The sequence below is a fragment of the Tinamus guttatus genome, unplaced genomic scaffold, assembly GCF_059628265.1.
Source record: "Tinamus guttatus ecotype Peru unplaced genomic scaffold, ASM5962826v1 Tinamus_guttatus_pri_ptg000295l, whole genome shotgun sequence".
NCBI lineage: Eukaryota > Metazoa > Chordata > Aves > Tinamiformes > Tinamidae > Tinamus > Tinamus guttatus.
In genome coordinates, this window is record NW_028288829.1 from 74238 (window position 1) to 101429 (window position 27192).

The 27192-nt window shown below is 40.2% G+C and overlaps 1 protein-coding gene across 1 annotated transcript; it reads right to left on the reverse strand.

The window, feature by feature from the left end:
- Positions 1-148: 148 nt before the first annotated feature.
- On the reverse strand, positions 149-27035 carry NCBP1 (nuclear cap binding protein subunit 1). The gene is made up of 23 exons (XM_088527907.1): positions 26958-27035; positions 26766-26851; positions 26037-26137; positions 24594-24750; positions 23353-23460; positions 21967-22088; positions 21418-21487; positions 19630-19845; positions 18402-18499; positions 17124-17187; positions 15141-15251; positions 13886-13950; positions 13099-13161; positions 12124-12198; positions 11351-11454; positions 10497-10619; positions 9315-9417; positions 7641-7734; positions 5049-5152; positions 4246-4360; positions 2451-2594; positions 1400-1513; positions 149-318 (listed from the first exon to the last, which is right to left on the reverse strand). Exons 1-23 carry the CDS (start codon positions 26989-26991, stop codon positions 205-207), a joined length of 2385 nt encoding a protein of 794 aa, XP_088384033.1. The 5' UTR covers positions 26992-27035; the 3' UTR covers positions 149-204.
- Between the last annotated feature and the right edge of the window lie 157 nt (positions 27036-27192).

Here is a 27192-nt window from a genome sequence, read left to right on the forward strand (position 1 = left end):
AATCCTCTACCAGTCATAACTAATAAGGCTTACGATGCTTACAGAGTTGCTGTTGGTTAGAGTACTGCATTGTTTTATATAGGAACACATTTTTAATAAAAAAAAAAAAAATCTTTCTCCCTCAGGTCAAGTTAAAAAAAAAAATAACAATAATCATCGTCGTCACTGAAGTTCTGCAGATGAGAGAATGCTCACACGCAATCCTCAGGCCTGCAGAGCACAGAACTGCTGAAACACAGCCAGTATGTGATGGTCCAGCTCCGCTGTGAACAGGAGGTTCTCCAGGGTCACCATGTACTGCTGGATTATCTGGTGGTGCTGGTAGATCAGGAAGAGAAAGACAACGAGATATCGGTGTTTTCATTCAGCTTTACACACACACACCCCAACATAGAAGACACAAGCACTGAATGCAGGACAGCTAAGTGCCACAAGCCAACATGTTACTGCCACAACAGACAGCAACAGCGTGATCCCGTGTCACCACCAATTGCAAGAGGGAAGTGTGTGTTGAAATCCTGTTTTCAGGAATCCTGGAAAAAATCCTGTTTTTTACATGGAAAGAGGGGTGAAGCCTTGGAACAGGCTGCCCAGGGAGGTGCTGGGGTCACCATCCCTGGCAATGCTCAAGAGCTGTGTGGATGAGGCACCTGGGGACATGGATTAGCAGGAATGGGGGTGATGGGTTTGTGGTTGGACTCGATCTTGAAGGTTTTTTCCAACCATAATGATTCTGTGATTACCAGAGCATTGTGCTCCCTGTGGTTGAGAATTTCTGATCCTGAACTGCATGCAGGATGACATGCACAGAGGCAACTGCATGGACATCACAGGAAACTCATGACATTTGCTTTCAGGTCACCTCCATGACCAGAAAGAGTTCACCCATGGCACCCATGTACCACCTCCCATGCAGTGTCCCACGTTTCAGCACATGTTACTTCCCAGCACTTCTATAACCATCTATTATTCAGCCACTTGATATCAGGCTTAATATAAAGCCAAGAATTCCAAACTGAAGTTTAATTTTTTTATGCATCTTATTTAAGGAATCTTACAACATTTTTAGCCACTTAATAGGTATCTATTTTAGTATTCTTGTTTGCTCAGTACTCTGCCTTGTAACACACAGTTAAGCAAAGCTTAACCAAATGTATAAACACATCTTAGCATCTTCTTGCTGGATATTGGTAGCACGGGAAGTACCTGAGCACCCTATACCCTACAGTCTGAGTCTATAGCAGGGACAGGCCCTGGGGGGTATCCTTAACCACCACATTTAGTCCTCTGAGCAGTGCTGGTGGTGGCTCTCACTGCTATTTGCATGGAGTGCGTGGCTCTGAGTCCTGAAAGCTTTTCTGTGCAACAGGGTCTTCTAAACAGAAGAAGTGGAACTCACCTGGAGGAAGATTTGCTGCAGCCTCTCTATACAGCTCTTGTACCAAGGGGTAAAGACATCAATTCCACCAGTTTCGCAACGCACTAAGTGCTCAGTTAACAACATAATGAAGCGCTGAAGAACAGGAAAAACATCGATTCATTCTTGTCAAACAAAAACACGTTCCTAACCTCAGACAGGATAGAACACAGGGGAAAGAGGCTCTGAACAGCAGTGTTGGGATAATTACTGACCCGCAGGACACTGAATGCAGTAACCACCCACAACCAGGTCTCCTCATGCCTGTTCAACAGCTGCATGATGGCAGAAACCTCCTCTGTGCTTCAACCCAAACAAACCCTGCTCTGCAGAGCCCACAGTCCTTGCAGGGGGGTATTTGAACTGTTTCTTTCCCACAATAAGCCTCTCGGCCCCTCCTCACATAGGATCACAGAGTGGTTAAGGTTGGAAGGGACCTCTAGAGATCATCTAGTCCAACCCCCCTGCACACGCAGGGTCACCTAGAGCTCGCGGCACAGGACTGCGTCCAAGCGGGTTTTGAAGATCTCCAGAGAAGGAGACTCCACAACCTCTCTGGGCAGCCTGTTCCAGGGCTCTGTCACCCTCACTGTTAAGAAATTTTTCCTTAAGTTCCTTGGAACTTTTGATGCTTTAGTTTGTTGCCATTTCCTCTAGTTCTGTCGGTGGCCACCACTGAAAAGAGACCAGCACCATCCTCCTCACTCCCTCCCTTGAGGTACTTATAGACACTGCTCAGGTCCCCTCTCAGCCTTCTCTTCTCCAGGCTGAACAGGCCCAGCTCCCTCAGCCTCTCCTCATAGGGCAGATGTTCCAGACCCCTGATCATCCCTGTAGCCCTGCACTGGACTCTCTGCAGCAGCTCCACATCCCTCTTGAACTGGACACAATACTTTAAATGTGGCATCACCAGGGCTGAGTAGAGGGGCAGGACCTCATCCAGAGGAGATTCCCAATGTACAAGCAACACTGTAGGTTTAAGCTTGCAGCACAGCACACAGGCGAGGCAAGTCAAGTCCTCCCCCATTGTTACCTGGAATATGACGAGGAAGAGATTCTTCTGCTCGCTCTGGGCAGACTCGACCTTCTCCTGCAGCCGCTCGATCTGCTCCTCCAGCGGCCCGTCCTCCCGGTCGCTGCTGCGGTCGTCGTCATCGTCGTCGTCGTCGCTGTCGCGCTGCGGGAGAAGCGGCACGTGGCAACCCGGCAAGACCCGCGGAGGTAACGGGCAGGCAGGAGGCCAGAGCCAAACGCAGCGTTGTGCCACGCGCCGTGCCCTGCTGCGGGGCTGCTAACTCACCCTTGTGGGAGTCCACAGCTCAGCAGGTACGAACGCTGTGCTGGGGCTCGCAGGGATGCGGTGGGTCACCACAGAAGGAAGAGGGAACGCGGTAGCCCGGGGTGCTAAAGCGAGGGCCACCTACACACTGGATCTAAGGGGATGCTCTCAAGCCAGATAGGGACAGGAGGCAGGCAGCTCAATAGCAAGGAAAATACTCTTTTGTCATTGCCTTAAATTTACCAACAAACAGTGCCAGACCTGCAATCTCATGAAGCTGTCCACAATACAAGAGTAATGGGATACAGTAGGAAAGGCACATTCAGCTATAAATATTGCTTGAGCCTCTTCAGGTTATTTCTATGCAAAAATATTACAAAATAACAGCTAAAAAGTTCAGATATTTGTAAAATGAGTGTGTGCAGCTATAAAATATACAGGGCTACGTGTTAATAGATCCACTGCAAGGAAACCAAACTGGCACTTTAGGGAGTCTGTGCAGCTCTGAATTAGTGCAGAGGTGCCAGGGAAGCACTTTGCCTCACAGAAACATCAGTGACTGCATCCAAGTCTCCAATGATCACGGGCATTTTCCATCTGCAGATCAATGCAGACTGAGGATGCGAGCAACGATGACGGCTGCTGCCGGGAATGTAGGAAAACTAAGATGGAGCTGGAATGAACAGACACTGGAAAATGGTGAAGCCTATTGATTTGCGCAGGTTCTCCCAAAAAGAAAACCAACAGCTTGTGCATCCCATTGTGCCAAATTAAGACATTACCTTGGGCAAGAATTTTGTGTTTTTTATGCATAAATATGTATTTATATTTACATATGCACAAGGGCATTCTGTCCTCTCTGTGGCCCATAGTGCATTTATAAACTGGCTTCATTCTATCAGGATTAAGTATTACAATCAGCAATGCCACCGTGGACCCCACAGATGCCCCAAGAGACACAGCCCACACCATATTTTACTGCCCTACTTGGGACAACTCAACACAGTGGCTGCCTTACAGTCACTGTGCTGTATATAATAATCCAGACCATGCAAAGGTATTAAAAATAGAATAAAGGAAGGAAAAAAAAAAAAAAAACCATGCCAAAATGCAACAGCTTAAGGACAGTGACAGCTACCTTCTTGACAAATCACTGTTCCTGTACACTTTTCCACACAGCCTAAGCCACCACTCTTTACAAGGAAGCACCTAGAGTTAATTCCTAAATAAGCTGTAATGCTCTCTATTGGCATCTCATAAGGTAACTAGAACTTATATTGGAACAGAAATTTGTGAGGCAATGCTTGAATCCAGCAAGAACACCTCAATGCCTTTGAAGACTTGACTGAATGGACTTCAGCAGCCTTTACAAAGGTGTGTGGAGAACGCGCATCCCGTTTTTGGTGTTAGTGCTACGGATGACCACATATCTGCAGACGTGCTTCCTGACAAGCATACTGATTTTGTCCCTTCCCAGAACTGTTCCTGACAGCATGCAGATTTATACAGCTTAGCCTAAAATACTAAAAATCACAATCAAATTGCTCACTCTCTTGTGCTGCCGTGCCAATCTTGCCTTGGTCTCCTCCAGTTCTTTGTGAATCTTCAGAACATGCTTGTTCATTTTACGAATTGTGGAATGTAATATTTCCCAAATATAAAACCTAGGAGAAACACAAGACTCACAAGAGTAAATAAGACTCCAAAACACCAAGCATTCTGCCATTTAACATCTTTAAATTCTCATCCAAATGACCATAAACAGCATGATTTTTCACCGCAGTATGTTAAAAAAATGTGCTTTCTTGCAGAAAAGTGTAACTGGAGGAAATTTACAAAACACTCAACATGTAAGAAAGAAATGACTCTTGGTCTTTCTTATATTGCAGGAATGCTTTTGTACTTTGCACTAAATTTCCAAGCTGGCATTTTAGTGCACACACGTACTGCAACACTGCCTGCATCGAACTGGCTTTTCTGGCTACACTTCTCCCCCTTCAGGACATTCTGTTATTGAGGGTGGTGCAAGATACGTGCCCTAACCACAGGGCAAGGCTTCACTAAGCCAGCAGCTACACAACACAGACTACAGTCCTTGTCTAGGAATGGCATCCAGTGTTGCTCCACCTCAGCATGCACAGGGGCTACCTGGAAAATGTCATGCTCACGAATCCTTGCATTCCCCTGTGATTTCACAAACCCATTTGAGCAGCAAAACACTGAAGTACTATTTTGCAGAAGAAACAAAAAGGTTAACTGTACCCTTCTCTTCCACTACTTAGTTTTCATAGAAGAAGCCACATACTGGCCACTTAAAATTTATAGATTAAAAAAAAAAAGACAAGTTCATACCTAGTAAAATCATGTGCAAGCTCTGAAGAAAATATCCAGTTTGCTACTGCAGCGCAATCAACTATTTGTGTTCGAATCATCTTGTCCACAAGCACAGCAATCATCTGTATTTTGGGAAAGAAAAGATATTTCCATCAAAATAAAAGCGTGCCTTGCTGTAACATGCAGCCTGTGTAAATGCTCTAGCCTCAGATACAACCAAGGATCATCCAGTGCAATTCTGCATTAGCATCGGAATGAGCAGAGCAGACTTGCAGTTAGTTTAGCTTCAGCCTACTCAGATTAAGAGAGCTCTATTAATTTTACAAAGCACACCTTCACATTTTGTTGAACAGCTTCTTCGTGAGAGTGATGGATCCTTCTTCAGTAGTGTATGTACCTCCACCACTCTCTAAGATAAAGGCATCAAAGTTTGAAATAAGGCATCACAGAAGCCAGTCCCAGTTACTTGGCATCAGGGGAGCCAACCATGACATATTCACACATTCACAAGTGGAGAGCAACCACTGATCTACTCCTCCTACACTGCAACAGCCTCCAAGAGTGACAACACACTCTTCCTGCAGGACCTCTTCATTTTAGGATCACCATCATTGTACATTCAATGGAAACACTTACAATGGCCTTGGCCAGGACTCTGGAGGGTTCGTGAATATCAAGCAGGCAAATACAGAAATCGAATATTGACTAAAGCAGTTCCAAACTATTCAGAACAAAGGATTTATCTTAGTTACTCATGTACCTGATTGTCACCATATCAAAGAACTACAAACTGTAATATATTTATCCTCACAGCCACCCATTCTTCAATGGGGATGGGTAACAAAGCTCCCTTTAGAGCAGAAAATTGAAATCACTGAATGAATCACACAGGAGACTCAGGACTCATCTTCCAAGCCCCAGGATAGCACCTATATCCTATTTGTCTTTCTGTAGTGCCAAGAAGGATCTACAATTACTCGGTCTGATCTTCCACATAATGCAGGCCTACAATTTTGGGAAACATCCCATCTCAGTGCAAGGATTTCTCTTTATGAAATCTCCACCATAACCTCACTAAACAGGGACCCTTATTGCTAAATTATTCCCTACAACAGACATCATTCAGTAACAGCCTTGCAAAAATACTGCTGATACTCTCAGCCAGCCAGGAAGACATATTTCCACCTACAGGTAATGTGGATTACAGGCACTGAAGAATGGGTAAGCCCAGGGAAACAGACCCTGGGCAGGTGTCTTGCTGTCCATGCACCACCGGGACTGAACAGGAGGAAAACAGGGCTTCATCAGAAGCCTAAGACTGAACTGGAACACATTCGTGAATGCAAGATCTAAGTTTCACAAATTAAGCAACAGACCTTCCTTAATTTACCATTTGACATTTTTAATACAATTTTGGTATGTTCATTACAGTCTAATATGACTGTTCAGTCTGCATTTGAAACTCCATCTCATTTTGGTCATGCTGTGATACAGAGGAACAAAGAAGAAGAGTTTATGGATATTAGGTTCTAATAATAATTTTTTTCCTAATCCAGTTAAGTGACAAAACTAGAAGTAGGTCAGACTGTAACCATCACATTTTGAAGGTCAATATTTGGCAAGTTTTATATATTAAGAAAACAAAACACTTTTTGTTCTTTTCTACGGATGTTTATAAAGTAGAGTGAAGATTTTGCTTCTATTTTAGTCACTCAGAAAACTTGTTTGGCCAAGTCTTTTTAGTAAAAGTAGAGAATGGATCTTAGGCCCAGAAGCAATGACCATACAGTGTTTTCAGTGAGACCACATCTGGAAGAGTGGCTTAATGTAAGTAAATCCAGTGCAAGTTTCTTATCCAATTCCATTAATAGAAAAAAATAGCAGCTGATGGAAGCAACAACCACTGTGAAGAAACAGGACAGCTTAATAACCAAGGCAACTTTCATAGTCTTTCAGGGTATTATTTCCTCTGGCTCAAGAGTGAACTTAATCACTGCATTATCAGACTGATCTGTTCTGAACAATAACTGGCTGCAGGTCTAGCCATGCTGCCCAAACAGCAGAATTCCAGCATATTTTCAATCGATGGTGAAAGCTATGCAATAAAAGAAGTCATCCCCCTCAAAAAAAACCAAAACAAAAAAAAAAAAACAAAAAAAAAAAAAAAAAAAAAAAAAAAAGAAACACACACCCAAGTTTCCTCATTTGCAAGAGCGCAGTCGCCTTTTGTGTTACATTTACATCTTGGAATATACAAAGGGCTGCTCTAGCATTCCAGTTTTGAACAGAAACAGGTTTTCAGCAGAATTTTCTCTTGTAAGCCAAACACAGCACAAAGCTAAGAGTCAAAATGACAGCCGTTGTGCTTCTACACTAAACTTTGAGGAGGGAAAAAAGAGGTTGCACTGATGAAGAATATACATTATGCCCAGTCTTCATTTTATGCACTGCAATGCTAAAGTAAATATAATTTGAAATCTCCTTCATATAAGAGCAGTGTACAAACATCATACTTTTAAAGTAGAAAAAGCAACTTTTTTTTCTTTTAAACTCTGCATGACCTTTGGGGATTTGAAATCCACAAAGGTATGTGTGGTTTGCCCCCCTTACCTGTGGATGATTTTTCCAAACTTCATATACAACCCTCAGGACATGGAGTTTCCCCTCATCACTTTCAGCAAGTGTTTTGAAGACTTCATGAAACCTTTTAACAGATTAAAGTAGTCAATGAAAGGGGCTGTGGTCAGGCCAGAAGAAAATAAAGAAATAACCGGTAGATGCAAGGCAAACGGTTTAGACTGGCTAAAAGAAATCTTGGGACTACTTGCAGCAATTCTTGGACAAATATCTGCAAAGACCATGGCCGATCTGAGTTAAAAAAAATGCTACGGGAGACATGACAGCTCCTAAGAGCAACTTAAATCTCAACAGCTAATTTGCTCCCTGAAGCTAAGCTACCTTTCCTCTTACTTTGAAAAGCTGGAGACACTGTCATGCTTGGAGAGCTTATCTATACGCAGCAGGAGCAAAATTTATTTTCCTTTGAACCTTAGACTTTGCTCTCGCTATGGCTTTCTGTAGCTTTACAGAGTTACCCAATGTACCCTTACTGAAGGAAAAGGCTGCTAGAACCTTTATTTTAGCAAAATATGCTGACTGCCATTAGCCGCTCACAACGCTTAGTGTGAGGTAACTACAAAGTGGAGGGGGCTCTTTTCAGTCTTGAGGCTGCCACTGTCCGTGTGCAGCTGGGACAGTATCACAGTTCCCTGCCTCTTGTACTCTTAGCTATGGGCTATCTACTACTTGTTACAAACACTGCCCCTACAGAACCTCCGGGTATAAAATCAGGTTTTTGTAATGGCTTTATGTATTTCTCTATGTGCACTTAAAAATAATTCATTAACACATATGTGAGCACCTCCTATATACTGAGAAAACTTAGGAGTATTTCCCAGGTGCATACTAGCAAAATGAGATGAAATAACTTACTTCTAATAATGAAGTAACTCTTTAAAAGTTAAAGCATGTTTTTAAGAGATTCACTCTAATATATTTTGAAGTACATTTTATTCTGATAGATTAAAAAGCTAATAGCATGCTGCTTTAAATATTTCATATTTTTTTCCCTTCTTGTGCTTATTTAATGTTTTTGAGTCCTATTGGTAGTATGAGATGTTGCAATACCAGCTTTCCAGCCATTCTAATGTAAGAAGATACATCTGTTCCTTAAAACATTCAGCAAGTGAGTAATTTTGAAGCTGATTCATTTGCCAAGCTGTCCCAACTTGTTTGTTTTAAAAACTGTCATTAAAAGGACGTAATATCTATTTCCAAATGTAATCCAGACACTGATAATAGTTTTCAGCACATAATATTTCTCAAAACTGCAGTATCACCTACAAAGAACTGTAATATACTATATTCCTCTGAAAACTTACTTGGAAAGCTACTTGGGTCAATAGCACGGATGCACAAACTTGAGCAGAGCTGATCTATCTGTTCTTACCTGAGAGGTTCGTAAAACATGCAGAAGCTGTACCTTAATACACACAGCATGGCTTTGACATATTCTGTTAACTTCATTCACCTATGTAGCCTAGCCTTCACTCTACTGTTACTTCAATAAAAAGTGTTCCTAGTTCCCCCAAAACATACCACCATATAGCATTGTGGAGCACCTAAAACATGGCTTGAAGATTGTGGTGCAGTTTTTAATCAAATATTTCACCCCCAGAATTGAACAATTCCATAAGCACCAAAACACACACATACTGCACTTACTTGGCCAGGGCACTGAAGGAGTGGCTGAAAGACTTTGCAGCTAGATGAAGCAGAGTCTGAACAAAAACTTCTATTTTCAGAGGGTTGAAGGTAAATCCTTCATCTGCAAGTTCAGTGAAACATAAAGTACTTAAAATAGAGCTTGTGAGCTAAACTTTCAAAGACAACTTATGGTTTTAACTCATTTCATAAGAGATAAAGTTTCAGCAATCAAGATTTTGCAATGCTGGGCTGGGAGTTGCTAAAGATTCTCAAAGCTGCAGATCCTTGTACTCCCATTTTGCCACGAGGAAAATATGGGGAGAGAATTCCAGGTCACTGAAGGAGGCAGCAAAAACAGTCACGCTATGATCATATAACATAACTGATGGAAAGCAGTAGGGGGTGACAGAAAGCTGGAAGCCTGATAGGTTGTGAAGAAGAGTGTGTGAGGATGGGGAAGGTGAAGATCATTAGGATGCAGAGCTTGGGCAGAGGCAAATATGACCGCAAGAGGTGAATGGTGCTAAGTGCCCTGGACACTGCCGTAGGCCTGCTGGTGATGACAGGCAGGAATGAGAACAATCAAAAAAAGATGTTACTGGTTCCCAAGGCAAAAAAAATGGGTCATTGTTCTTCTGACTGCATAACAATCCTTGCAAATAAAACCCAACTATGCAATTTGTTTTAAAAGATCACTTCTCAAGTTCCTGCTGGCCCATGAGCAGACACAGGCTTTAGGAATTAAGCTTTGTCCATAGCTGCAAAGCTATAAAGAACTTGAGTGGAGTCCTGTTGTGAGTCTCCACCTACAGGACACTGAAGCCAGCACACTGGCATCTCCTTTGCCATGGGACTGCATTGAGGAGAGCTCTGATGTGAGCCCAAGGGCACTCGATCTCAAGGTCAAGGCTGACAGCATGAATTGGGCTCCAGGCAAGGAGAATGTTAAACTTTGTGCTCTCTTGATCAGTGCTACATCTTGAGATTAGGTCTCACCTCCACTAAGGAATACAGGCCTGCTTCTGCATATTATGTGTATGAAACAAACCCCAAAACTGTTCCTTCTACTTACTGCTAAACTGAAACTGTTAGAAGAGAAAACATAAGGCAGTTAAACTAGTACCCCCCCAGCAATAAAGGGTGACTAGTCAGATGCTGAAGGAGTAACAGCCTTGCAACGCTAAACAGCTGAGCTCTTACCATCATCATCATCTTGGTTTGGATTAGGCACATCTTTTAAAATGCTGAAGATTTCATCATTACTGGCCTTATTTTTAATTGCAATTGTTAAACAGAGGGCAACAGTGTATCCAGGAAGAGACCCTAAACAAAAGCAATAAGGACAAAAATGCAGAATGCAAGTAAGAATTTTTATATCATTTTGTTTCTCAGACAGCAAGTATACTTTCCAGCTATGCCTTCTTTTGGAAGAACTGCAGAAAACAAAACCAGACACCACTTGTCTTAAATTCTGCTCCAGTTTCATCCAATTTCCTAAAAACACAGTACTTTCTTATTTTTCTCACCATATTTGATGACGGTTTTATGATTAGGACCATCTTTGTTCTCAGTAAAAAAGTCTTTCTACCTCAACTTTCACATGTTTCACTGGCTCTGTATGCTTCATTAAACCAAGTTTACTGGTAAAACCATTTGCTTTTTTATGAAGTTCAATAAACAAGACCACACTGCATTTCATTATGCTGACTTTGAGTGCAGTATTCTTCCTGAACAAGGAAAATGGATGATGTTTCCAATTTTAGAACTGACAAGCACTGCAATGCTGATGAGCCAATACCCAGCCACCTCAGTAAGACTGACCTCATATACGTGGGTTTTCATTACATTTTAAAGTAATCAAGATTCTAGTAGGAAGATCCAAACTTCAGCTATATTACTTGCTTACATGGAACATTTATCTACATCAAAATCAAGTATATTTATTTCATGTCTACTTTTCATGATGACAAGTGTCATTACACTCATTTTTTTGTGTTCCCTGGCTCCAAAACACATTTTCTTCAAAGTGACCTCTCAGTAACTTTAATACTTACTATTGCTCTCATCTCCATATTTGTAAATGCACACGGGATTTGCAGGACTGAGGACAGAAAAGCTTGCAGGAACAATGTCTATTATTCGCTGATGGTAGGACAGCCTGGAAAAAGGAAGTTTTACAGTAGTAAAAGTTGGAATAACTTTAGAGCTAACTCAAGTCACTGGCTGTATTTGACTTTCACAAAATATATCAAGATGTTTCTTCAGCGAGTAGGAGCTAAACTTACTAGAGATAGCTTATACTTGAATTCATTGATACAGATGTTTCATCCTTGTGTAATTAAGTTAGCTCCCAAAAAGATTAAGAGGCCAGTTGGTAGTTCGACCCTGTGTAGAAGACTAAGATGCAGTGGAGGCAAACAGTGAGATATATTCAAAGCAGAAAAAAAGTTTTCATTTTCCAGCTTGTTTTACTCTTACAAATATTTAATTTCACTATTAGAATTTTTACTGAAATACAGAAATGCAACAGGCAAAATGCATTCATTTTGTAGTAAAACGTTTTCATATTGCCTGTATCAAACTGCTGAAAAACAGGTGGCTTTTCATGCAGGATGCTGAATTATACAGATTTTTTTGATCGTTTTGCTTTTTCTACACCCCTCCATCAACAATCCTAAATTCAGTCCTGACCATGTGCTCTTGTATTTATTTTTTTTCCAAGTCAACAAAAATTAAGGTCACCAAGAATATGACAGTATCTGGAAGCAATGATCAAGCTTTTCTTTGACTGCCAGTGGGAAAGGAGCATATCATAAGTCTTACTTACCGCATGCATTTTTCTAACACCTCTCTCACAAATTTGGGTTTAGGCTTTTCAAGGTCCTGAGTAAGACAGTCTGACCTATTGAAGGACAAAACACAACACCTTTTAGCAAATGGACATGTTCTAATCTCTTTTGGTTTAAGACTGGCAGATACAACATATTCACTGTCTACACACAATTAGACTGCTTTAGACTGTTTTACAGTGTATGTAGTTTTAAGATAATGAGGCAGTTTATCACTATTTCCTTACTGGCCGTTAGCAATCTTGAAATCTCATCTTTATGCAATATATTTCTGAGTAGCTCTCCTTCCCACCATAATTAAAAGGCACTGTGCTTGTGATTAGTCTGTTCTTCCTTTCTTCAGGGGAAACAAAACAAAACAAAACCCTAAAACTTCTGCAATTCCATTGTTTGTTCCTCCCTCACGCTAGTTTTCGAACTTCTGGATGATTTTAAAAGTACTGCAGGTAAAGAAAAGTCTCAAATACAAAGCTCGTAAGTGTAACTGTAAGACATGTCAGCTTAGGAGAGAGACTAGAAAGCATTCCCACCAAAAAGCATCCTGGCAAAGGGGAAAACAGCTGACTACAGACTGCCATCTGGTCGGTCAACGTGAATGCATACCAGGATAATGGGAAAGCACACAGGACCACAGGGGGAAAAACACAAGGAACTTGAGCGAAAGCTGCAGTGATACATCACAAACAGTGCTGAACAACAAGAAATCAGTTTATACTTTCCCTGTTTAGAGAACTCTTGTATAGATTGAGATTCATCATAAAGTTACTCAGTGATACTACAGTGACTTGAAAGATATGAAGATAATTTGCCACAGAATGGTGATAAACATGTTATGACAGAGATCTCCATAGAATTTGCAGAAAGCAATCAACAGGTCCACTCTGCTGGATGTTTGATGAATAAGTTTAAAACTTTTACAGTAACAACTTTGACTGACAAGGAAAGAGACTTACCAGTCTTCCCAGCTCCAACGGAACTGGAAGTTACTCAGGTGGTGAGAAAACCAGTTAATAAACCTTTATCCAAAGGAAAAAAAAAAAAGCTCCATTAAATACCAGAAGTGCAGGAAAGCTTTTCAATGATGTTTTCTTATAAATGTTTTCTACTTGTCTAAGATAAGCCTAATTTCTCCACTTTGAAACCATCACAGCAATAAACAGCCATTTGCATTGACAGATACAGAGGTCTGAAACCAGCCCCTGTAGGCAAACACACACTATCTCCTCCTCTTTTAAAATACACCTTTTATATTCACAGTGAGTTTAAGAATGTGAAAAACTATATAAATATAAAGTAATATAAAAACCTGCTATGAGCTTTTCCATGTTTTTGACTGTTAATTACTAGTTCTCCTACATAATGTACATTTCACTCAAATGGCCCCCCAAAAATGGGGTCACCACCCCTCTCCTCCTCTAGGTGGCACATGTTGCATAAGTCATTTCCAAAGCAGCCCTCAGACAGTTAGGAAGTAGACAGAGGAGGAAAAGTCAGAAGAGGGTTTCAATGTGAGAAATTCTTCATAGATCCTAACTGCGGTGTACAGTGCCCAGGCTATTAACCCTCAGGAGGTGTTTCTGAGGAGGAGAAACAAGCATGAGGAGCAGTCCCTTTAGATGGCTCAAGCTCAAAAGCCCAGAGAGATTTTGTAAAGGACCACAGCAAGGATTTCTGATGAGCCTTTTCACAGATGAAGCAAAAGTTAACATTCTCTTTCTTACTTTCAAAAGATGTATTTACCTGTCTACACATGTGGTATTCATTGTATCCAAACGCATGTAGAGCATTTCTGTGGCTTGTGCAAGCTGAAAGTTTTTTTTAATATTAAGGTTAACATAACATTATATTATAAAACAGATGTCACTCCTTTCAAATTTGAAAGGAAAAATTTCATCACTGACAGCGATTTTCTTTCTACTGACAGCTCAAAAATCAGATAAATGACACCAAATCTGGGGAGGAGGGGGGGAAGAAAAGAAAGAGGACAAGGCAGTAAGTATCATCCATCTCCCAATTGAAATCCCTTTCATTTGTACAGTGAGAGTGCTTTTGTTGCTTGTATGGGATGTAGGAAACCCCATCATGTGATAATGAAAGCTGCACTAACACAAACAAGTATCAGCCTCCTTAACAGAGAACACCTCTGCAGTCAAACCCTTCTAGCTTCCCAAGCTGCTGTTGATACTTCTAACAAATGTCACTAAACACTTGAAACTAAGTCTATACCAGCCTTACCAAAGGGCCAGTCAATCTCTAGTTCCTTGTCACGATTTTGCTGTTAATATTTAGCTCTAACAGCACAGAGGCTAGACCAAGCTTGCTGAGATTAGGTGAATCACAAGCAGTGGGTGATATTCTGAAGCAGACCAACGATTTGGGAATTAAATGAACAGTGAATAGTAGCTGTTAACAACTCTCCATTCTCAGAGTCTGCAGATTGATCTAAAAGGATTATCTGAAGTGGCAGCAAAATAGCAACAATGTAATACTTGGAATCAGCAGGGAGTTATTCTTCCTTCTTCAGCATTTTTGGGTGTGAACTTAGGCAAGTTACTTTAAATTACCTGCTACATTTCACACTGGAAAAAAAAAAAGATCAGATGCATACACAGGGTAATTACCACAGAAAATCTCTGAACTTGGTAACATCCTTCTGAGGTTTTAAGGTCTGCAGCCAAGCACTGCATGGCCCAGATCTAAATAGAGAACACGGATAGATAAGCAGCAGAGCTGGTGTTTTATGTACAGGCTGAAATGGGACTTACAGGAAAGTGAGAATAAATCAGTTCTAATTTCCAGTAGGCTGAGGAAGACTGGACTTGTGGTTAGTGGGCTACGGTCCCTTCACATGAGTGTTACAAGTGAAGTTCAATGCAGCTGCTGTAAAATATGTTATTGACAGAATTTATTGCTACCACATATTTTGGGGAACAGAACAAACAAAAACCCCAGGGCCTCCACTTTTAAACTGCTCTTTGGCAGAACAAAAGGATACAACTTGCGGTAAGGAGCCAGGCTGAAGTTTGCACAGTTCAATGAGGAGTGTTGTGTACATGACTTCAATATGTGGTGGAGATGGAAGCTGAAACAATTCTGCAAATATAACCTGTAAGACAAGAAGGCACCAAATCAGAACACAATCAGACTTGGCCTGCTCAACCCTGAGCTAAAAACAAAACGAATAAAAGAAAACACCAAAAAACAAAAACAAAACAACAACAACAAAAAAAACACACACCAGAAATCAAACTTAAGCTAATACATACCAAAAAAGGCTCATTTCATTCAGTCAAATACATGCTCTGGGAACAACAGAGAAGCTTCCAGAAACAGTGCTAACAGTGCACAGTACAAGCCCACTTAGCTGCCCTTCTCTTTGAATATTAAGATATTAACTCCACACACAACACCAGCATTTGTTACAGCCTAGTGATGCTACTTGGCCATTTTCTGTTCATAATCACCAGTGACACCCACATACCTATGAGAAGCTATTATAAGAGAGGGGACAAATTTTGGAGTGCTTTGCATCAGCTTAGGTACAATGGAGCATTCTGTGCTTGGCCTGATAAACAGAGCTGTAGCCTTGGGGAATCTTAGAAGCAGACATGTTCGGGAAGGTATCAAACACTTTCAAGTTATAAGCAGTCAAGGGCAAAAAGTATACTTAATATTCTAAAAAAATTCCAAATACTTATGAGGAAAAAAAGGAAATTAACAATTTTAGTCAAATAATTTGTACTGCAAACATTTCTTCCAGTAATTTTATCTATAGAAATCTTTCTAATTTTTGCTTTGAGTTTCTGAAGAACTAGAAAATGCAAGGCCTAGAAGTAGCATATTTAATCATTTAATCATGAATCATAATATTTGTTGAGTTAATGTAAAGCAGACAGGCACACAGTCAGTCACAGCATCTGAAGACTTACAGCCACAGAAAAAGCCTTGAGGTGAAAGCATTTTTTTTTTTTTAAGATTTCCCTTCTGAATTCAGAGTACAGGAAGAGGGACAAAGTGACCAAAAATAAGCTTTATGGCTGAAAGCTTTATGGCTTTCAGCCTACTTGGCATTTTGGTAAAACAATTTAACTCTATCAAAGTAAGCATTCTACTTAAGATTGCTATAATAAGTTCTGAGACTCCTACTTGGTCACTTCTTCATAAAGCCATTATATGACAAGTTGACATAACCATTGAAATCTCTTAAAACCTTACAATTTATGATGGATGAATGAAGTTTTACACAGTTCTGTATTTTTGGATAGAGACAGTAAGAAAAAACATTATTCTTGTTTGTTTAACATTAAATTTATTAACATTATTAATATTACACTTATTTAAAATATGCCAATATGGAAGTTTCCCAAGAAGGAAAGACACCACTACTTTACTGGAAATGCCTTTGCAATGCAACAATTCCAAGTGATTTAAAAGATCAATACACAGAAGAATCATAACAGTTGAGATAGTAAAGAACTTCCAGAGACTGCATAGTCCAACCTTTTGCTCCAAAAGTAGGGCCAACCAGAACAGGTTGCCCAAGGCCATATGCAGTCAGGTTTTAAATATCGCCAATGGAGATTCCATAAACTTTCTCAACACTCTCAAAGTAATAAAGTATTTTTTCCCCCTCAATGTTTAAATGGAATATCCTGTATTTTAATTTCTGTCTATTTCCCCATATTCTTTCCCTTATTAGTTATCTGCTATTCAAAAAAAAAAAAAAAAAAGAATCCTAAATGCAGTTATCTTAGACTGCCTTGTACACTAGGAAAAGTAGCATATCTAGAACTGCAAGAAAATCTTTATAAATATCACCATGTGCCATAATAGTACACTAAGGAATCTTATTTACCTGATTCCGGGTACAATGTTCGCTTTTTTTTTTACCTCCTTTTTTGCCCCCCATGCTTTTATCATGCTGTTAGCTGTTATTTGGAAAATAAAGGAGCCACAAAAGATCCTACAAAACACATACCTCTACTATATGGTAGTTCAAGGGGATCTTGTTATTTCCTGGATAGCTTAACAGCTGTGCAGCACTGCAAAATAGGATGCATTTAAACATAACACACCTTACCCATAATAAAGCATAACATCAAGTAGAGTTACAAGAAATGCTTAACTCCGTGCAAGAGTTTACCTTACAAAGCACACATTAACTGCCCTTCCAAAAACTGCACATTCCTCCATAGAAATTTTACAACAGAAACACAGGATCGTACCAGTATTGACTAAACCATGGATTGGAAGGTCATATTTTATCTTTATTTAATACAGCCCTTGAAAGACACAATGAGAAGTAAAATGCAGTTTTGTGATATTGATCTGTATATTGGCATATGTTGACTAATACCTGAAAAAAATAGTTTGGTACATGAAGAGAGGAAAAAAAATAGATTTGATTTCAAGCCATTCTCAACTATTAAACTAATGGACTACATCAGAAATTTTCAGGCTACAACAGCCTCAACTATTAATCAGCTCATTGTCATCTATCATTTTTAGATACGAAACAGCTACTTCCCTAATTTTCGTTCTGGCTCTTTGGTACCTCCTAAACCTTTCTCTGATCTTATTTTCCTCAGCAAATTAACCAACAAAAGAACAAAAAGCCCACACATTTCAGTGACTTCAACAACGCTGATTTTCTGATTTGTGCTGAATCAAAAAGCTGCACCCAAGAATCTGCATCACACACCATCAAAATATGCTTCTGCCTATTTTCTGCATAGTATGCCAAGTCTGGTAGCTCTTACTTAGAAGCACTAAGCAGGTTGCAGATATCTGCAGCAAATCACCTAGGTTACCAGTTACCCACATCAGATATTACTCAGGCAGAAACAAAGAACTGCAGCTAGACTATTTCCTGGCACTGCTGAATTCAAGCTAATAAAATTTGGCCTGCAATGGCTCCCCAGAGCTAGTTCATTTCTGCAATGCAACGCTGAAGAGAATGTAAAAATAGAAAAAGCAAAAGCAGATTTATGAACTCCAGTGCAGGACCAGCTACGGACAGAATCAGTTCAAGGTTGGCTGTGCCAAAACATGTCGGTTGCTTGAAAATTCCAGGAAACATAATACAAACACAGTGTCTGCAGCACTGCATGCTAATAGTCAGGTGTGTCTTTTTTTTGCCACACATTCTGTATTACCCAGGAACTCCCCTCCCAAGGAACCCCTGTTCCCGCAGATGCCGCAGAAGCTGCAGTAGTGCAAGCAGTTCTGGACCCCATAGCACTAAGGATTCCCCTACCAAGTCTTTCTCTCTTTCCAGTGGGATTTGATGATGCAGTGAAGGTTCTCTTCTATTACAAATCGTTCAACGGAGTGACTGCCAGGCATGACAGGGCCCTAGTAAAGTAATAAAAGTAATAAAGTAAATAAAATAAATTTATGGAAGATTATGCTGGTAATAAGGTTAACATCCACCCTACATGTATTTACAGGTGGAAAAGTTAGTTCAACTTCCACACAAACGCACCGATCTCTCAGCTACCACATACTGATTAGGACTGAGAGACCAGCTGTCTCACACAGACATCAGATCCATGTTCAAAACTAAAATTAACATTGGATTCAGCACAAAAAGGAACAAAATAAGAACACAATTATAAGTTCATGGAGCATCCATCTCTCATCTTACATGTAGTTTTTGCCTTGTTTTCCGTGTTCCTCCTTATCTGTTCCAAAGCAATATGATCAGACCAAAAGAATTTTGGTAAAATAGGAAAAAAACAATCTAGAGAACAGAAGAGGTTTTGTGTGTGTGGAGCAATTAGCAGGCTACTACCATGCAGGCCAGAAAGAGACATGTCTGAGAAAATATCAAGATACACAGTCAGGAATGGCCTGGACAGAGTAGAGAAAGCACAATTCAGTGTCATCTTTGTTTAAAGAATTAGGAGCCATGGAATTAAGCTACAATGTGACAGGCAAAGGGAAGCAGGAAAGTACTTGGGGAGGGAAAAGAAAAATATACATATTCTATTCCTCTTCACTTCTGTCTATGTATTTACTGTGCAAATGCAATGCACTTGACCAGTGCTGGAGAAAGAATATTGGGCCAGAGCGATCTTTGATCTAACCCAATCAATCAACTCTTGTTGCACACGTGGGAATTCATTGATGTATATTGCAGAACAGTCTAATATATTTCTACAGCCAGTTAGGCTAAGAAGAGATGAAAGTCATCATATAACAGAAGGAAAGGCTAATACTTACTTGAACACAGTTATATGATTATAGTATAGAGAACCCATTAGAGAACCCATTCAATGCAGACATTTTAAGTGAAAGCAAAAAATCTGTTTTAAGTTCTTCCCATAAATCAGCTTTGATGGGAAACTTAATTACCCAGACTATCTAGTCACCTAAGGCAGATGGATCTTGAAACCACTAGCCATTATGGGAGAAGGGACATCATATTTTGGCCAATATTGCCCTGGCTGTAAATCCAGCTCCCTGCCACAGCAACCACATACCTCAGGATCATCTGTGTAATCAAACATCCTAAAAATAACCCTTGGCATTGGGTACACCGAATCCTCAGTGTGAGGTGGAGGAGTGAATGGAGGCAGATTGTGTTGCAATGCTTCACAAAGAATGCTGTCAAAAGCCAAGTAGGGCCTCAGAATGTGTCGCTCTTGCCAACGGTCTTTCTTCAACTTCTGGATCTGAGACCAAAGGCAGTCTAAATACTGAAAGAGAAAAAAGGAAAGAAACATCAGACAGGCTCATCCTTGTAAAAAGTCTTGATACTCCTACAATCAAAATGTGTTTCTTAAACTCTGTATGGCATTTAGGAAGGAAAAAAAAAAAAAGGTGCTTAAACTGCTTATTAGACATCATCTACTGATTCTGTAAACAAGAAATAATTTAAGAACTCTAATCACCACAGTTGCTCCCAATCCCATTGTGTTAGTAAAGTTTAACTGCAGTTGAATTCTAAATACTGAAATGTAGCCTAGGAATCCAAGCAGACTCTTGTTCTCTGAATCTGTCACCAAGACCACAGAGTGGCTGCACTGAACTTCAGTCAGTGTCGATTGGTGGCATTAAAGAATATATAATATCAATATTTTAGCCACAGAGACATTCCATAGGATTGGCATGCTATTCCCAAAGCAACCTAAGCTATCAATACCGCATATTTGATAATACTGATTATTAAATACCCTTGCCATGGTTTTCAACAAAATTGTTAGTTCCAGCATTTTCCTAGTGATGGTAGAGTTGCCTGTACAACTGGTAATAAGTTCCCTTCTTTAACTGCTTTCTACACTCTTTTTAAAAAAAATAGTCAAAAACTCAGGGGAGGCGGGGGGGGGCACCCAGAAGGCCCCACTCTGTGGCCTTACGGAATGTGAGTTTAAAGTTATAATTGGTACAGGAAATGCCTTTATATGCAAGTGTTTTGCCTTTACTGGAATTACCAGACATTACAAGATGCAGACAAAACTAGTTAACAAGCACACCTGAGGACAACAGTCATGCTCATAGTACTCTGGGTGTCACACTCTCTCCCTCTCTCTCTCTCTCTCTCCCCCCCTTAGTGAAATAAATGGCTAAATACTGGGCAGGCAAAACATGGATGCTGATAAGTCAACCATAATTGGACAGTCTTTTTCTCCAAATTATGACAGTCAGTTCAAATTTAATCATATTTTCCAACTAAGTTTGCCCTCAGAACAATTTGAGGGAGGAAACACAAGAAATATCAGGTGTGGCTGTTTTGGAATGGAATTCCTCCCCCTCCCCCCCCCCTTCTGCAGTATACTTGCTGTAATTGCGGAAGGCCATTGTTCAATAAATGCTATGTAATTTTGTATGTACTTCTTTTAGCACTTTCTAGAACCGGGAAAAAAAAAAAAAAAAAGCCAAGCCACTACATAAAGAGAAAACATGGAGAGATATTTACATTCTGCTTCCCAGAAAGGTTCTTTTAACATGAAGTCCTATTGCTGCCCTTCCCAAAAGAATATACTATTTTGTAACAATTCGATTCCTCATTTATAACATTCCCTCAGGGGAGCTGTCAGCAGGAGGGAAAAACAAAACACTCTCCTACTCACCCAACACAACCTGTAATTTAGGCCCAAGACTTAAGAGATCTCCTTACCTAGAATCCATTGGGAATAACAACAGATAGGAGATAACGTGAAGTATTAACATTTTTAAAGGCACCTTTTAATTTAACAGTTCAGCAAGAGTCCACTTTACTGAGAAAAAAAAATAATTTTTTGGAAGACTGTAAAGTAAAATCCACTTACTTCCTCTTGTGGATGAGGTTTATCAGCAGTCCAAACTTGTAACATGGGCACATGAATCTTCTGGCGACGTCTGTTTACACAGGAAAGAAAACCCAGTGTTTAAAAGCTGACCTAGGACAGCAGTGTTTTCCTAGTAAAGTTCTATTAGTATTTCATCTTTTCAGTTGAAGTCTATAGCACACAAACAGGTCTGTAAACATTTTAAATATCACTGTTACCATATACTGACAGTAGTGTTAATTTGAATTACCTAGACAGAAAGCAGGCAACCTGCAGAATACTTGGACAAATATTGTCTGTCTATGCAGAGCAGTTACAACTGCAGGCCCTCCAGTATAAATAAGATTTTCAGTGTACATTGATACATCAGAGAGAATTAAACTTTTTGAAATTCCAACACCTCTTCATCTTTTCTATATTCAAGCATTTTTTTCATATTAATATAGCTTCATATTTGAAACTTTTAGTTCATTTGCAAAATGAACAATAACCACAGCAAATAATCTCTGCTTGTTATAGGTGACAATATTTTTGTGTGTTACAACTTACTTCAGATAGCTTTCAGTCTGAGATAAGAGGCGATCCATTTCAGCATCCTTTTTCTCATATAATTCTTTCCCAACCCAAGGTAAAGATGACAGAAATGCAAACATGTACCAGTCACATCGTACCTATAGGAAAGAAATAATGAAGTCTAAGTATACAAGGAAGCTCCAAAATATTTAAAACAAAAATCTCATTTTAATTAGTTTGAATTAAACACTAGCAAATCCAGTATTTTAGGATAATGTTACAAAAACTGCATCAGTTAAAGCAGCAATCAATACTTGCAATCAATTAAGGCATCTGCTGGGGAAAGCTCCTACAGACAGGTCAGAAGATGTTTTTGAAAACATGGAAGTGCATTTCAAAAGAGATATTCAGAGCACAAGATTCATGGAAACACATTCACGGGTCATTGAGTAAAACACTATATAGGTAAAACTAGTTAAGGTTCTATTATTACAGCTCTTGGCTCAATTGACTTGTTTCACTCATTAATAACAGTAACAGAAAAGGAAAAAAAAAATCAGCTAAATATGGCAATTTCAGTCTGCCTTTTATTATAAGCCAGTAAAGTCTACTTATGTCAGACTATTCCTCTAGGAATAATCAGACTATTCCTCTCAAGCAAGAGGTCATTCATGGTAAGAATGAGGGGTTTTACTTACTTATTTTTGCACTTCTATTTGACATTTACACAGTATAGTTTAGCATTTTGATTCACAATGAATTTGACACATTTTTGTGAGAAGCTGCAGTTTAAAGGGAGACTGTTTCAAAAGTCTCTTGCTCAAATGTTCAAGACTTACAAGGAATTGTCCCTGCAGCTTGGCAGCAATAGCTTTTAAACACATTTGTAGCAAAATCCAGTTCTCATCTATCAACAGAATAATTTACTGATTGACTCTTCCTTGATAGGCCTATAATAGGCAGTGGAAGTTCATACACTTCATAATGGCATTAAAACGACTTTAGACATCTTAAAGAAGCTCAAACACAGAACTAAGTCAATTTGCATATCTTATGCTATGCTTGCTGGATTGACAAACCATGAAAAATATTATCCTGCTTTAAAAATACTGCATTTATTTTAAACTATATACAACAAAGTAGACAAAAAGTAGGAACTTCCAAAAAATAGGTAGAATTAATTCACTTCAGCTACCTCACTACAGACGACCATACTTTCTTACAGCACACGTACATTTTCTAACTGCCACAAGTTCCTTCTACTCATCCTAAAGAACCTGCACGACAGTTCCTTTTTTAAAGCACCTCTAAGTCTTCCCTCTTCTAAGTATAAATTTAAAAAAACAAACAAACAAAACCCAATAGTATAACACATTTGACTGTAAAAACAGCAATGGATTACGTTAAAAATCTTTTGCTTACTTGGGGTACATCTTCCTCCTGTGTCACACTCACAAAGTTCTCAAACATAGCCACCATTGAAGGTGCAGCTATTACATGACAATTCACAAGATCAGAGAGAAAACGAACCTTAGAAAGGAAAAAAAAAAAGTTAAATTAAGTATCTTCGTAACTGACTGCACAAGAATAAACATTTCTTTTAGTAGTTGGAATAATCAGTAAAAATACAGCGTACTTTGGAATAATCAGTAAAAATACAGCGTACAGTAACATGAAGTCAGAAATACTGTGCATCGTACACACCCATCCATCAATCCAGGGAAACAAGTACCATAAGCTTAAACCTCCTTCAGTACAGTAATATCAAAGGGAAAAGATTTCCAACTAAAACAGGGGTGGGAAACACCAGTGTGTATTTAAAGAGATGTATATTGCTTCTACTACAGAAGCACACGTCTCTTCAGTCAGCATGATAGTAGATTATTAGAATTACAAAATCAGGGAAGAGTGAGAGAGGAAGAAAGAAAGAAAAGAAAAAAAAAAGAAAAAAAAAAGAAGAGATGAGTTAACCCATTACTTCAAGGGCCCAGAACTGCATCGGGATACAGTGGGGCTGAAGCAGCATGCCATATAACTGATGAGTTGCTACAATTATTTAATCCTAACCCAAAGTTTCACACAGATAGCTTGTGAGGAAAAGAAAAACGTACACATAAATATACACGTAAGACACAGTGGAGCTTAGAAAGGTCTTGCTCTTCCCCAACCTTGTGAGGGCTTGATTCAAACTCTCAGATGTAAACAGGGTAAAAAGCCGACACTTTTTTTTTTTTCCCCCTCTCTCTCTCTTTTGTGAAGGCAAGTCATTTTCTACTGGGCTCGCCCATGGAAACAAAAAGAACATACACTTCTGAACAACTGAAAATGAGTGGTGTTCACCCATTCTTCATATCTGACTGCAGTGCAAATGACAAAGGGTGGCAGTAGCAACTTTTATTTACTGTGAGTTAATTTGTCGCACAGAAAATATGCAGTTGGAAGCCAACTTAGCAACAAATATGACTTCCTCCCCTTAAGATTTAAGTATATCTTGCATAACACAAATTCTCCAGGCAATCTTTGGAGCACTGTATGTTGATGCCAGAAAAGACTGCAGGACAGAAAGGTTCCCGTTCTTCCAGGTGTTAAAAGGACAGTAGGCTTAAAGGGTGGGGATAATGACAAGAGAAATAGGTGGAAAAGATGTGAGAAATGCTACTTACTAAAAACACAGCCTCATTATACATATTGACTTTCAGACATTCTTTAAGCTGACGAATCATGGCTTCTACAAATTCTCCACCAAAGTTGTAGTTCCTGGCATTCAGCAACCCAACTAATGTTGTGTAAACAGTCAGCTTTTCTGGTAACAGGCGTGCACTGGCACAGTAAAGAAAGAAACATCGCATTAGACATGTATTTATCATGACAACTCACAAATACCTTAATTTTTTTCAAAGTGAAACTCATCACAAGTTGAAATAAAGTGTTATCTTGATTTTTGATTTCTATCCAATTCACAATATTTCAAATATTTTTTTTCTTATAACTACATTTGTTTTAAAAGGCAATTGCTACTTGCAACTACATTTATTTTACATTTATAAGTATTTGCTTTTTAGTTAAATCATTATTATTTCTAACTGGTGGGTATTCAGGCATAAATTGCTGTCTAACCAGTGTGGCAGTCCTGCTTTAAGACCCTTGCAGGGCTTTTGTCACTGTATCAACAAAGCTTATGTAACTTGGACAGCAGCTATTATTGAAAAAAAAAGATAGGATAAGACCTCAGTCTAGATTGTCTGTAAGCAGGGATTTCCAATTACAACATTTAATGAGCTGCCAAAGTGTGTGATTTTACAGACAGATTTGAAAACACAGGATTCACACTTTAAGATTTTCTACCTAACATGTATATATATATATACATAAAATAAAAATGATAGAATTTATGCTAAATGTGGAAAGCCATTTTGTCACTTTAGAAGCCATTTTGGTATAAAGCAACAGCGAGATTACATGACAGTGGTACAAATCTTAAATGATCCAGTTTGATTCCAAGTCCAAACAACTAATTTTTTATATGCAATATAGCATAGGAATAAAGAAGTCGGAGGTACTGTAAACAGTATTTAGACCTCTGCTCCCCAGCTTCCCTAGAGAAGTTCACTTATCCACGGGACAGCCTGTATCCAGCCTTTCCACCTTCCCTCTTGCTAGAAAAGCAACTTATGGAAACTCAGTGCCACTGAGATGGAATGAATGACATGAAAACAGCACGGACAATAAAATTGAATCAGTGTTAGCTTCTAGTAGTTGTGGTACTTCACACATTTCATTCAGAAATAGGGTATTATTACCCAGCATCACTGTAGTCCTCACTGCAATTGAGGAGCAACTCTGAGGTTACTTCTGCCTGCTTCATGCCTTACACACATTTCAAGTGCAAGTTCTAGAAAAAAAAGGTTTCCTTGAATTCTACCTACTATTCAATATATTTATTGCCTTATTTCTTTTGTTTGGAACATGGCAAACCCTAAGCTATATCAGCAATCCAGAACTAAAAAGCTGTTCTTGGCATTTAAATCATTCTAAAAACTTCAGCTTTCCCACTGAGCAGAGAGAAGGAAACATGTCCCAGATTCCCAAGCCTTCTGCATACGTACACAGTACACAGAATTCTTAGTATCTTGCTCTTGTAGTTTGGCAAATCAGCTTCCAAAACACCAGCCAGTCCCTCCAAGTTGCTCTCCAAGGATGAGGTACTCTAAAGAAAATAAAAAAGTGATCCAGATCAATCAGACAGCATCATCTTATCCCTAGTTTACAGATAGAAGTTTTTTTTTTAAATGCATTAGTTTATGACCCTATTAGCACCATAGAATTGCCCTCCTGCGCTAGCAAGGAGAAGTGGGGGCTGCTAAAATGGGTCAAAACTGTGAGCAAGGTGCAGAAACGCCTTCTGAGAAGCCCAGAGGGCTTGGAGACTGGCAGTTAGCAACAGTAAAGGTGTCCAGTGTTGCCCTGCAGAACACACGTGCTCCATTCCTTGCATCCTTGGCCCTTTCTTTCCACTCCTATTTTTCACCTTTTTTTTTTTTTTTTTTTGGTAATAAATTAGCCTCCACCAGGCCAGGACTTGAGAGCTGGACAGCAGCCAGATCTCATTAAATCCTCCAGCGCCTTAGGGAGAAGAAAGGACACCCACGAGCACAGAGCATCCAGCCCCAAAACCTCCAAAATAATGGTTTTAAAAGTCCAAAATATATGATTTTTCGGGGGGGAAGGAGGGGGAAGCGGGGCGGGGGGAAGGAGAGCGCGTTTTGGCCACCGGTGCCCACAGCTCTCGGGGGGAAGGAGGAGGGGACGGAGGGGGTGCTTTGCGCGGCGCGCACCTTCTCTCCCACGCGACAGATGAGCGACTCGAGCCTCTCCTCGATCTCGGACGGCTCCGACGTCCTGCGCCTCTTGTGCGGCTGTCCTGCTCCAACGACACCGGCCGCCCCGTTAAACGGCCGCCCCGTTAAACAGCCGCCCGCGTGCGCGTGCCCGTGCCCGTGCCCGCCGCCCCCCGCCGGGCCCCTCACCGTCGCTGTCGTCGCTGTGTCGCCGCCGCGACATGGCGGCGCGGGCGGGTGGCGTCCGTTAACGACCGTTGGCGGGAGCGGGGAGAAGAGACGAGGCAGCCGCGCCGAGCGGGAGGAGCGCGGCCCTTCTACCCACCACTTCCGGCCTGCCTCGCCTCTCCTTCCGGCGCGGCTGGCGCTCTCTAAAGGACGGCGCGTGGCGCGGGGAGGGGCAGAGGCGGGCGCCGCTCCGCGC

Coding starts and splice junctions, on each gene's coding strand:
- NCBP1 (XM_088527907.1), bottom strand. CDS start 26,991: ATGTCGCGGCGGCGACACAGCGACGACAGCGACG. Junction 26,852..26,957: donor ACACAGCGACGACAGCGACG/GTGAGGGGCCCG, acceptor TCGTTGGAGCAG/GACAGCCGCACAAGAGGCGC. Junction 1,514..2,450: donor TCTTCCTCGTCATATTCCAG/GTAACAATGGGG, acceptor CCTGTTCTTCAG/CGCTTCATTATGTTGTTAAC.